At 34.3% G+C, this 13,676-nt stretch overlaps 1 protein-coding gene across 1 annotated transcript in view; it reads right to left on the bottom strand.

Moving 5' to 3' along the window:
* Positions 1-9,084: 9,084 nt before the first annotated feature.
* LOC127804104 (protein MICRORCHIDIA 1-like) overlaps positions 9,085-13,676 on the bottom strand; it is an 86,650-nt gene continuing 82,058 nt past the window's right edge. The window contains exons 16-20 of the mRNA XM_052340836.1: positions 12,303-12,452; positions 12,163-12,214; positions 11,416-11,504; positions 9,677-9,719; positions 9,085-9,566 (exon numbers count right to left, since the gene is read on the bottom strand). Coding sequence (XP_052196796.1) covers positions 9,453-9,566; positions 9,677-9,719; positions 11,416-11,504; positions 12,163-12,214; positions 12,303-12,452 — 448 coding nt within the window. The 3' untranslated portion in view covers positions 9,085-9,452. The remainder of the gene's footprint in view (positions 9,567-9,676; positions 9,720-11,415; positions 11,505-12,162; positions 12,215-12,302; positions 12,453-13,676) is intronic.

Genomic DNA, 13,676 nt, shown 5'->3' with positions numbered 1-13,676 from the left:
TGTAATTTTATTATGTTATATGTAATTATATATTAATATATAGGCATGTGCGAAGCTGTGCACTTGGTGGGTGTCCATATCTCTGCAAATCATCCCATTCCCTGCAAATCCATCTCCACGCCCTGCAACTCCATACATTCTAGCCATGCCTTTGCAAAATCGGCTGAGATTTGCGCAAGAATGAGAGATTTTGTCAGCAAGATTTAAGGTGTAATTCATATATATATATATTTATATATATATGTATATACGTTCGTCAATGCCTGCCTATAAATAGGCAGAGATGTTTGGCCAAGAGGAAAAGCATGGGGAGAGAGCTTGAGGGCGGCCGAGAGCATCAAAGCAAGGGAGAGGGAGAGGGAGAGGGAGAGGGAGAGGGAGAGAGAGAGAGAGCTGGGCAGAAACAGCCATGGCAGCCGCGGAGCTTCTATGGTAGCAATTGGGCGGCTGCGCGCAGGAGGCCAATCGGTGGCCGCGGAGGCTGTGGTTGTTTGCAGTGGAGCAGGGGGCGACCGGCGACGGCAATGAAGGCTGAGAGGCGGTCAGAAGAGGCAAACCCGCGGCTATGACAGCCATGGCTGCGAGCTCACTGAGCTGGGCGCAAGGCAGTGGCGGCCGACGATGTTGCGCGAGCGATGCTAGAGGCAAGTGCAGTGGCCGGTGGAGGCGCCAGCGAGCAGCGAGGAAGGCGGCAGCACGCGACGGCAGCAGGCGGTGCGATGGCTGGGCGAAGGCTGGTTCGCGCGTCAGTTGCTGAGGAAGAAGAAGGAGGAGAAGAGAAGAAGAAGAAAAAAAAAGGAAAAAAGGAAATAAAAAAAAATGCTAGAAAAATCCTGAAAAATAGGATTTGGGGAGTTAGTAAATTTTCAGAGATTTTGGGCGAGAAAATGATTCCGGCACGCATTTCAAGAATATGACACGTATACCGAGGAAGCTAGAGATGCTAAGTTAAGGTAAGTAAAATTTCTTAAAAAATTTCAAAAATTTAGGAATATTATTTTATGAATTGTCTTAGTGAAATATTTGAGAAAATATTTTAGAAATATTTAATCTGGATTTATTAAGGGAAAATAGGAAGAAATAGAGAAAAAATGATAGAAAATGCCAGAAATTATGGAAAAATAGGTTTTAATGTTTATTTAAATAATTATGGTGATTATGATGCTTTGAGAAATAAGTTGAAGTGACTTGTCGAATTTTGAGGTTGGCACGCAAATCGAGCGATGCACGAGACAAGACACGAATATCGAGGTAGCTAGATAAGCTTGAGAAGGTAAGTGGTACTTCCCAATTAAAGTTAGTTTTACGAAAATGTTTGGTTGTAAGTGATTTATGTTTAAGAAACCTGATCCTCATGAATGTTTTCATCATATTGACATGCTCTGATATGTATCCATCACGTAGACTGCATACATGACATGACTATGAAATGCATAAATATACGTCGATATCATTGATCACACGCATTTGAGGCTGTAGGGAGTATGAACTGGCACCGCTGCTTTACCAAGGGTGCACCCATACACCCTGACTTCGAAAGAGGTGGCCGCCAAAGATGGTAGGTAGCATGAGGGGTGCAGTTGACACCTATGAGGTAAGACATTGCATACACACATGACATAGCATTATGTACCCTTACTTAGATGGTTCATCATCTAATCTGGGTTTTTGCCCCTGAAATATTCAAACGTTCCAGATGAAGATTATAGCAGATTCGAGGATAAATGAGGCATGAAATGGCACTTAGCAGAGTGTATGAAGAATGAAATATATGTTATGTACCTTATGTATTTAAGTTCTGCTACTTTGAATTCTAAACGTTTTGAGAAATGTTGAAAATGTAAGAATTTATTTATGATTAATGTTAAGATATCAGGTTTCGATCTTTGCTTCCGCATTTGATGATTCTCTTTCGAGATTAATGTATGGGAATTTTGTAACGGATTCAAGGAATGATGTGGTTTAGCTTTAGTGTTTGAAAGAAAAAATTATTGTCCCGGAATTGTCCTGGGAAAGCGGGGCGTTACACAGTTGACTTAAAGTCTGCCTAGCACACTACTGGGCGAGGTGACAATTTCAAATTTTCAAGATGAGGATATTTTTGTCATTTGATATCTTTAGTCATCCCGTTCGTCAACCACTCATCCAGGTCACTTTTGCTTCTTCTTCTTTTTCTTCCTCTTCTTCTACAGAGTTTTGAATCCTCATCTAAGATTCTAAGCTGATGCTTGTGAACTTTCTATGGAGGGGGATTTCTCAAAGGGGCTTTCTCAAATTCCAGGTTATGTTGTTCTTTGTTTATTGTTTATTCTTTAAAGTATTAAAATTACATTGACTTTTCTTATATTGTTTCTATTTTCAAGTAACAATGCTCGGTAAGAAACACCCATCTAGAAGTTAAAAAAAAAGAAAAGAAGAAGACAGAGAGAAGAATTAACTCAATCTTAAAAGGGAGCTCTAGATAAATTTTTTCAAAACAAAACAAAACAAATAGTTCACTTGATAAATGATAACTCAATTGAAGATTTAGTCAATGAATCTGAGTAGCAAAATCATGTTGAAGAATTTGTAGAAATTGATAATGATTTAGTCAATGAATCTGAACAACAAAATCATGTAGAAAAATTGGTAGGAACTGAGAATGATTTTAATGCGCAGGTAGGTGATTTAGGTGAAGATGAACATGTTGAGAATGAAGATTTTGATCATCTTTGTAATAATGAAGACACTGAACTTGAGGGTGTAGAACCAAATTTTCCTTTAAACATTTTTTATCCTAGAATTTGTGATAATCTAGATGAAAAAATGAGAGCTTTACTTGTGGAAAAAGGTCTTGCAAGAGATAATAATATCAAATTTCCCAGGGATGAAAACTTTAGACATTTTTTCCTCGACTTATTACATGAGAAAGTTACCAAATGGATAGACTTATGACAGAAAATGGCTAGTATACTCAAAGGAATTGAATAAGATATTTTGTTTTTACTGTAAGTTGCTTAAGACAATGTGTTATAGAAGTCAATTAGCAAACGAAAGACTTAGAGATTGAAAACATCTTAGTGAGAAGCTTAAACAATATGAAAACAACATTGAATACATAACTAACATGAGTTCTTGGATTGAATTACATCACAAATTGAAAAAAAAAATAAACAATTGATAAAGACATACAAGAACAAATTAGGAGAAAGAAGGAACATTGGAAACATATTTTGGTAAGAATAATTTATGTTGTCAAATGTCTTGCTAAAAATAATATTGCATTCCGTGGAACAAAAGAGAGAATTTATGAAGAAAATAATGGTAATTTTTTAGGTATATTGGAAATGGTTGCAGAATTTGATCCAATAATATGAGAACATTTTCGATGAATTCAAAACGACGAGATTCACTATCACTATCTAAGCCATAAGATTCAAAATGAGCTGATAGCTTTGTTGGCTTCAAAAGTCAGAAGTGCAATCATTGAGAAAATCAAACAAGCAAAATATTTTTCAGTGATACTTGATTGCACTCTTGATTCAAATCACAAGAAACAAATGCGTTTGATAATACGGTGTGTGGACGTGTCAATGAGTCCAATGAAAATAAAAGAGTACTTTTTAGAGTTTTTAATTGTGAAAGATACATCAGGATTATGACTTTTTAATGAATTGCAATTTGTCCTAGAGTCCCTTGGTCTTAAAATTAATGATGTTAGAGGACATGGTTATGATAATGACTCTAATATTAAAGGAAAACATCAAGATGTACAAAGAAAATTACTTGAAATAAATCCTAGAGCTTTGTTCATGCTATATGGTTGTTACTCTTTTAATTTAACACTATGTGACATGGCAAACTGTTGTGTGAAAGCGAAATCTTTTTTTGGGGTAGTTCAACGCATTTATTGTGTTTTTGCTAATTCTACAAAGCGTTAGAAGATTTTACAAGATCATGTAGATGGTTTAACTCTCAAAACATTGTCAACTACACATTGGGAAAGTCGTGTAGAGAGTGTTAAAGCAATAAGATCCCAAACTGCTCAAATAAAAGAAGCTTTATTTAAAGTAGCATAAACTAGTGAAGATGTTAAAGCAAAAAGTGAAGCTGAAAGTTTAGCAACACATGAACTGGAAAATTTTGAGTTTTTATTAGGCATGGTTATTTGGTATGATATTTTTTTGAAAATTAACTTAGTAAACAAAAAGTTACAATCTAAAGATACGTGCATTGATGTTACTTTAAAAAATTTGGATGGGCTAATTTCTTTTTTTGAGAATTATAGAGAAAATGGATTTGCATCTGCTATGATTGAAGCTAAAACTATTGCTTGTGATATGGGAATTGAACCTGAATTTTCTAAAAAATGTCGAAGTCATAGAAAGAAACAATTTGATGGGAATACCAATGATAAGACAGTACAATCAATTGAAAAATCATTTAGAGTCAATTATTTTATCTGAATAGATTTGAACAAATGCAAACATATGATGGTATTTCTGGATTCTTGTTTAATTCAAAGAAGTTAATTTCATTGGGTGATAAGGAATTGAAAAATTGTTGTGTGAAGCTTGAAACTATTTTAAGAAATGGTGAGTCTCTTGATGTTGATGCAAGTGATTTGTTTTCAGAGTTACATGTGCTGCAATATCTTTTACCATCAACAGTAAACACAACACTTGAAATTGTAGTGTTTGTAAAAGATATGGATTGTTTTCCAAATGTTTTGATTGTCTATAGAATACCATTGACTGTACCTATGACTGTAGTATCTATAGAAAGAAGCTTTTCTAAATTAAAATTATTGAAATCTTACTTGAGATCTACCATGTCAAAAGAAAGGCTAAATGGGCTAGCAATATTATTCATTGAAAATGAGATGTTAGAAAAGCTTGAATTTGAAAGTATCATTGAGGATTTTGCTTCTCAAAATGCAAGAAGAAAATCATTTAAATAACACTTTTTTAGTTGTGATTTTGTTGTTTTTCACCTTATCTTGTAAATGGTGATAATAGTTTGTCTGTTGCTAAGGATGCAAAGGGATTTCAAATAGGCTGTTGTTATTTGCTTTGGCTATTGAGGAAGAAAATACATTTTTGTTTTACTAGTTGCTAAGGATACAAAGAGATTCAAGTAGGCTATTGAAGTTTGCTTTGACTATTGAGGATGTAAAGAAATTTTTGTTTTACTGGTTACTAACGCTAAGGATGCAAAGGGATTCCAAATATATTGATGTTGTTTTGCTTCAGCTATTCAGCATGTAGAGATTTTTTTTTTTTTGTTGGATGAAAAGGAATTTATTTTGGTAGATGAAAAAGAACTTATTAAATTGTTATAAGTATTTAACTTGTTTATATATTGTAACTTTTTATTCTGAATTTTAATATATTGAAGTTTGAATCGATACAATTTATTTGGCTTGAATGTTAAATTTTTAGTTAATTTGAACAGCTTAGAATTTGGTTGAAAAATAAGAGTGAGTTCATCACTAAGTTTAAATATATATATATGGGGGCCTAATTTTTACTTTTGCCCTGAGCCCTGAAAAATTCAAGACCGGCACTGATCAAGGAAATGTAATTATTGGGACAACAACATTAGTAGCTTCTAATGATAACAAGGATACAAAAGCAACTAAACTATGACATATGCATTTGGGACATACAGGTGAAAAGTCCTTGTAAATTTTAGCCAAGTAAGGATTGTAGGAAGGTGTCAAGACTTGCAAATTAGACTTTTGTGAGCACTGTGTTAAGGAGAAATAGACCAAAGTGAAATTTGACATTGCAATCCGTGATACCAAAGGTATTCTAGATTATATTCACTTAGATGTGTGGGGACCATCCAAGACAACATCTATGAGAGGCAAATATTACTATGTTACATTTGTTGATGATTATTCCCGGAGAGTATGGGTGTATACTTTGAAGAAAAATGATGAAGTGTTGAGATATTTTCTTAAATAGAAAAACATGGTGGAAACTCAGACTGACAGAATGATCAAACAGACTCAGAACAAATAATGGCTATGAGTATAGAAATGATCTACTTGATAAAGTTTGCTGAGATGAAGGTATTGTTTGACACTTCACAGTCAGAGATACACCACAACAGAATGGGGTGATAGAACGCATGAACCGAACATTACTGGAGAAAGTTCGATGTATGTTGTCCAATATTGGGTCAGACATATAATTTTGGGTTGAGGTTGTGGCATATGCGAGTCACCTTATTAATTTATTACCATCGGTTGCTATTTGTGAAAAAACACCTTTTAAGGTATGGTCTAGAAAACTTGTTAATGATTATAATTCTTTACATGTGTTTGGTTTCACTGCATACTACCATGTTAAGGAATCCAAGTTGGATCTAAGAGCAAAGAAAACATTGTTCATGGGGATCACTTCTAGGGTAAAAGGATACTGGCTTTGGTGTTTAGAATCGAAGAAGATAATATTTAATAGGGGATGTTACCTTTGATGAATCTACCATGTTGAATAAGGTAACAAATGAAGTTGTGTAGCAGATTGATGAAGCTTCACAACAGGTGGAGAATACTCCAAAATAGGTGAAGTTTGATAGAAGAATCATTAACCCAGTAGTGAATGATGAATCAGATGGAGACATTCCTACGGTAAATGAGTCGTCAGATGAAGAAGAGGTTTCAACCCAAGAACCTCCACAGCAACATGAATCAATTGCAATAGGAAAGCCACGACGGGATATTCAAAAAACTGCTCATTTTGTTGATATGGTGGTCTATGCATCTCCAATTGTAAATGATGACATTCCTGCCACTTGTAATGAAATTGTTTAAAGTTCAAAAAATGAAAAGTGGAGGAAAGCCATGAATGAAGGAATGCAGTCCCTTTAGAAAAATGAGATATGGAGGCTAGCCAGCTTACCGAAGGGAAAGAAGACAATTGGATGTAAATGAGTATATACAAAGAATAAAGGATTTTCTGACAAGAATGATGTCTGCTACAAGGCAATGTTAGTGGCTAAAGACTACACTCACACAAAAGGCATTAATTACAATGAAGTTTTTTCTCCAATTGTGAAACATCATCCATTAGAATTTTGTTGGTTTTGGTAGCGCAATTGGATTTGGAATTAGTTTAGATAGATGTGAAAATCGCATTTCTACATAGTGATTTGGAAGAGGAAATCTATACGACTTAGCTAGAAGGATTCAAGATTACTAGTAAAGAAAATTGGGTTTGTAAACTAAACAAATTGTTGTATGTATTGAAGCAATTTTCGAGATAGTGATATAGGTGATTTGACAAGTTTATGTTGGGGTAGAGGTACACAAGAAGCAAATATGATTACTATGCGTATTTGCGCAAGTTACAAGATGGATCTTTCATCTATCTTTTCCTGTATGTTGATGATATGCTGATAGCTTTAAAGAATAGTGAAGAAATTAAAAAATTGAAGACTCAACTGGATAAGGAGTTCAAAATGAAATATTTGGGTGAACCCAAGAAGATTCTCAGCATAGAGATAATTTGAGACAGGAAAACAAAAAGACTTTGTTTGACTCAAAAAACATATATGAAGAAAATACTATAATGTTTTTGCACGAATGAAAAGTCAAAACATGTAAGTATCCCGTTAGTTCATCATTTCAAGATTAATGCATCTTTATCTCTGAAGAGTGTTGCAGAACGGGAGTATATGTCAACAGTTTCGTATGCAAATATTGTTGGTAACTTGATGTATGTTATATATGGTGTGTACAAGGCCCGATATTTCATAGGTAGTTAGAGTTGTGAGCAGGTATATGCATGATTTTAAAAAGGAACATTAACAAGCTATGAAATAGATTCTATGGTATATTTTGAACAATGTAGATATTGGCCTAATGTTATAGCGGGATAAGAAAGTTGATAAATACATAGTTGGTTATTTTGATTCTAACTATGTTGGTGATATGGATAAACGTCGATCTACGATTAATTATGTGTTCACTTTAGCAAAGGCACTGGTCAGTTGGAAGTCTACCTTACAGTTTATAATTGCTCTATTTACAATAGAAGCAGAGTACATGGCAGTTACAGAGACTGTAAAAAAAGTAATTTGGCTTTATGAGTTGCTTGATGAATTGAGAGTTGATTAAGAGTACATCAAGATACATTGTGACAGTCAGAATGCTATTCACTTAACAAAGAACCAAATTTATCATGCAAGGACGAAGCATATAGACGTAAGATATCACTTTGTATGGAAAATTTTAGAAAAATGTGAGATACAAGTTCAGAATATCCAAACCACTGAAAATCCTAATGATATGATAATTAAGGTTGTGACAACGGTTAAGTTCAAACATTGTTTGAACTTGTTAAATATCTGTAGTATTTAAAATTAGTGCTTTAAAGCGCATTTGAAAACCCTACTAATTGAAGAGAATCTTGAAAGTTTTGGTTGGAATGTGAGAATTTCACCAAAACAGAGATTTATTGACCTTGTGGCTCCCTCTTATAATCCCGCATTGGTTGGCAGTGGATTTGAGAGGGTCTCCTTTAGTAAAAAAAAAGAACCCTTTCCCCCCTTTGTAAAATCATTCCACAAAATTGTGTATTCTCTTCTCTCTTTGTATTTCTCTATTTGAATATTAGTGTATTACTTTTTAGTAGCGTACAAGAATGTAGGCTAAATTGGCTTAACTTCATTATATTCTAGTGTTTTATTTGTTATTATATTCAATAATTTTTGTCAAATATATTTGTATGATTTTGAAAAAAAATAGCCTGATTTTCCCAACAATGCCAATAATATATCAATTGGGGTGTTCATCTTTCTATTTGGTTTGAATTATAAATTATTTTATAATTACTTATACTTATCACGTAAATTGACAAATAGTGAGAGCAATTGAAGCTCATTCACACACTCAACATTACTGGTGGGTCTCTTTCAATGACAACAGTAGTGAAAGACCATGTGAGTCGTATTTGATAAGACAACAGGTTTTAGCCGGGTTTTGGGAAAGAAAAAGATTTTAAAAATGGAGTATAATGGTTATTCATAATTAAAACTAAATGAGAGTCTTGGTGTAAATATTAAAAAAGATAAAAAATTTAGTAAAAGTGAAGCTAATACGTATTAACACAAACAACTATATACTAATATACAAAATAATATAAAGTATGTTTACACTGTTTATGAGTTGTAGCTGCACCTATCAACTGTTATAAATGCATTGACAAGTGAACTAAATTTTTACATCATAGACGTTAACCAGCAGTGCTTAAAACTTAACTAGAGTAACCTCCATTCTACTTCCCGATTTCCTTCCATCTCCCTTCCTTGCAGAAATTCAATTCGCAACAGAGAGATCCCCACCCCCAACCCCACTTGGGTATAGTCTCCACATTTCTTCTGCTTCCTTTGGAAACCTTGCCCTTCTCCTAGTTTTACACTTGGGTCCTTGTTTCGGGAACCTTCCAGGGTCAATGTGGAGCTCGTCAAAAATTTTCTTTTGGTCGAATTTCTTTCTGTGTTCTCCTACTTTCTAAGTGTGCAGAAAGCCGAGCACACTTCCTTTTGGTTCGTTCCAACTGTTTCTCTAAAGTTTCAACCTATTTTCAATTCAACAGCAGCCATTTAGTAACTGACACGTGGAAAAAGCAATGCGGTAAAAGCTAGAATCATTAGAAATAGAGGAAAATTCAATGACAGTTTTACTTACTGTTTCTTTCAATTCTTTCTCCTTTTGGATCTGTTCCTCACACCTGTAAATAAGTGCTTATTCAGACCAAATTTAAGTATAGACGAACAGGCAAGCAACTGGAGAAAAGTACCAAGTTTAATGACCAAGTATCATTAATTAATCATCAAAATATTTGGAGTGATGGAGGAAAGATGGGCAATGACAAACATAATAACTGAGTAGTGTTCAAGTCTGAGCCAACTGCTGCATCCTCCCCTTTAATTGAACCAAAATCGATGAGAGATAGCCGTGACTATCTCCAACCAAAAAGGTTGGAATATGGAACAACTTGTTGTCAAGGTAACACTTCACAAGGAAACATTAAGAGTACTGGTTTAGATTGTTTAATAATTCCTTTTGTCTATTCTGCAAAGAACATTTCATCCTCAATACTAGCACGCACTTCGACACATTCTTAGTTTCGTTGGAACAATTTAACACTTATCATTGTGAAAAACATAACATGCAAATATACAATTCTCACTAGCAACCAATGCATGGTTCCATATTCAAGCAGCTGACAACAGCTCATTTATCTTAATCAGTTTGCCAGGAAAAAAAAAAAACATTTTTGTGCAAAGAATGAACAGATAAAACTACCACATCATTCTTTAACCAAAAAAAAAAAAAAACTACCATATCATTAGTGAACCACACATTAAAATGTTTCAGACTACCAAAATTTTTCTATGGAACTAACTAGTAAGGTAGAAATCTATGTTCTTTAAATAACACAATCAGATTCTATTTCAGTTTATCAAATAATTATTTCCATCTACCATTAGCTCAATTCAGAACTCAGCATAAATATAATAGATAAAATGAAAATACCGTGCTAGCTTAATTTTTCTTCCTTTTTCTCTTGCCGTGTAATAATTTTTACTTTGCGCTTTAAATAAAAGTTGTTTGACAATTTTATTTAGGTCCTACCCCCCCTATGTAGCAACTTGTCATAAAAATATGCAAATTGCCGTGCAAAATTTAGGTACTTTTTATAAATTAAAAAATATAAAAAATAGTAAAGAAAGTCTTTCATAATTATTTTCCTCTCAAGTAACTTCTACAAACTGTAATATCAAGATCATATAAGGTTGCCCATGTTTGGAACCAGAAGGTCACAGGTTTGAGTTGTGGAATTTGCCTCCTTGCAAACAAAGCAAGGGAAGGCTACATAAAAATATGACCTTTCCCCAACACGTGCAAACGGGGGAATCTCGTATACTGAAAGAAAAATGCTATTTGTACTTCTTGAGCTACACAATATAGTTAAAATGACAAAAATACAACTCATCCAAGGTGGCGAAGCGCATGACTAAAATACTCCAAACCCAATGCGGTGAGGCGATGAGGCGCAAGGGATATTTTAGTCATTTGTGCACGTGTGTGTAGCCCAAGGTGTAGCCCTTGATGTATAAGTAGCATGATCCATACTGAAAACACCGTTATTCTAAAAGTGCATACCATGTCTCCTTGATAACATTCTACTTGTTGGGATCAAATAAACCCGGAGACGGAAATTTTCTATGCAATAACAGGAAATGTTTAGATAGTATCATGTGAAAGTGCAATAAGATTCTACTCTCTCTCCACCAAAAGCAAGGGCCTATAAGGATAAAAAGATATCAAGATTTAATGAAGCCTATCCCAAGAAGCATCATGTGAAGCTTAACATGAAACGGAGTAGTTCCAGACTGGTAAGGTTATGGCTTGATGTTTACCTCATGAACAAGTGGATGTTCTCTTCACATATCTGATCAATCAATGTCGACCTTGAACAATTTACAGATGCCGGTTCCTGTACAGACACCTGCAGTCCACATAATTATTGGAAGAAAAACAAAAATAATATTTTATAAAATATCCATACAGCATATAAGGGGAGTCCCTCAGGAATATAGAAGAAAAACAAACGAAAGAGAACCAAAAAAATCAAAGATTGATTCTCTGCTGGCAGATCTGATGAATGCATTTTTAATCAGATTGAAGCCACACGAATTTCAATAAACAAATATCTTCTCTATCAAACCATTCAAGGTTATTAATATGGGTAAAGGTCAGGCCAATTGTGTTGTCAACAATAGTATCAGAATGTATGTTAGAAACAAGGAATACACACAAGTTTCTGCCAGACATACAAACAAATAAAACTATGTATGAATTAAACCATTATAGTTTTTACTTTGCCCATGTTTACCACTGCATGTCCTCGGAAAGGATTATACAAGAATGGGGCCATCATACATTGTAAAAATAAAACTATGTATAAATATTGTAAGTCAAGGATGATAATGAAGCAATGGAACAGTCTGGAGGTTAATCATGTCTACTTTTAGCTCACGTTTACTGAATGCATGTCCTTGCAATTGCAATAGGTTACATTACAACAGCTCATAATAGTAAAATAAAACTATGCATGGATGTTAGATCAAGGGTAATAATGACACAATGGAACTTTTTCAACTTACAGTTGCATGACCAGTTGGACGAGCAGCAGGCAATCCATCATGAGTACTGGTCCTGCAGTGGTTTCCAGGTTTCATGTAAGTCAATTCCTGTCCCAAATTAGCAGCAAGACCAATAAAGCACTATTGCCCTGCTTGCATACCTAGAAAGACCACTAATATGATTAACATTTAGCAACTGCTTCTGTACATTTGCCATGTGTCGAGCAGGATGTTGGACTGGATGTTCCTTCTGCATGTTACGTAAATTGGGATCATAAGGCTTGAATCCTATGAAGTGACAGTGACCTTTCCTGCAATATTTAGCGCACATTTTTTCCTAGTAAATCCCTGTTGGGGCCTATCACCTGGTCATTAAAGCACTGGAAATCTAGAATAATATTGTCTGTAACCATTATGACAGCAAAGGAATTATAACAATCAGGTGAAACATCAAAGCAAAATAATGGAACAGCACAAATTGAGAATCCATCAAACAGTGGTAGGACACACCAGGATCCTACTGAAAGAATGATAGAAATACCAACTGCTCCATCAATTTGGCATTGTCCTCATGTAAAGGGTGGAAACACACATCCAAGATGGTGGTGTATTAGTGGAGATGCAGTCAACTTTCTCCTAGAGGGGTGATCCATACTATCCACATGCAAGTAAAAACAAATAGAAGATTTTAAATGAAGGCTCACCGCCATCAAGGGGTTGCGACTTGGAGTTTGTAATTTAGGTTTTATTTCTTAAAGTAAATTTTAATTGATAATGATCCTGGTGTGATGGTAAAGTTGTTCTTGTTCTAATTTAAGTCATAGCTTTTTTAGTTGTGTTTTTTTCTTTTTTTGAGCAAAATATATAAAGGGCAATTTGGGATATTAAAAAAGGCTTCAGTACACCAAATATGGTGTTTGCTAATATAATAGAAGAGAAGAATAGATGATTAGGTTCTATCCTGTTGGCATGGCTTAGGTAAATTATATTACTAATTTCTGAACTTTACACTTCATAATAAACTAGTCACTGTATTTAATTTTTATCATCACAACCACTAAAACCTTAATTTTTGTTATAATTCAGTCTCTCTTTTGACATTTCATCAAATTCTGTCAACAAAACTAACATTGTATACATCAATATAAACCCCACAATCAAGTGATTTTAAGGTTTATATTAATGTATACCATATTAGTTTTTGTTAACAGAATTTGACAAAAAATAAAAAGAGGAATTGAATGGTAATAAAAATTAAAGTATAGCGACCAATTTGTTATGAAGTGCAAAATTCAGGGACTAATAACGTAATTTACCCATATGGGTTATCTTATAAACCAGGCAAACAAGAATAGATGAGGCTATAGAGTACAGCTTAAGGCAAGTTTTTTGTATGTCCAATAATTAGTTTGCCAAACATACAGACAGACCACGTTTTCATTGCAAAATTGTGCAAGCACGAGCATCCTGTTGCTTATCTTCATTATGTTCAAGGACACTGCAGAAGAAATGGAGATAGGTTTCCTGAAAGTTCG

This window comes from Diospyros lotus, chromosome 6 (assembly GCF_014633365.1).
Source record: "Diospyros lotus cultivar Yz01 chromosome 6, ASM1463336v1, whole genome shotgun sequence".
NCBI lineage: Eukaryota > Viridiplantae > Streptophyta > Magnoliopsida > Ericales > Ebenaceae > Diospyros > Diospyros lotus.
Note: the sequence above shows the minus strand (reverse complement) of the source record. Positions and strands in the feature narration are given on the sequence as shown.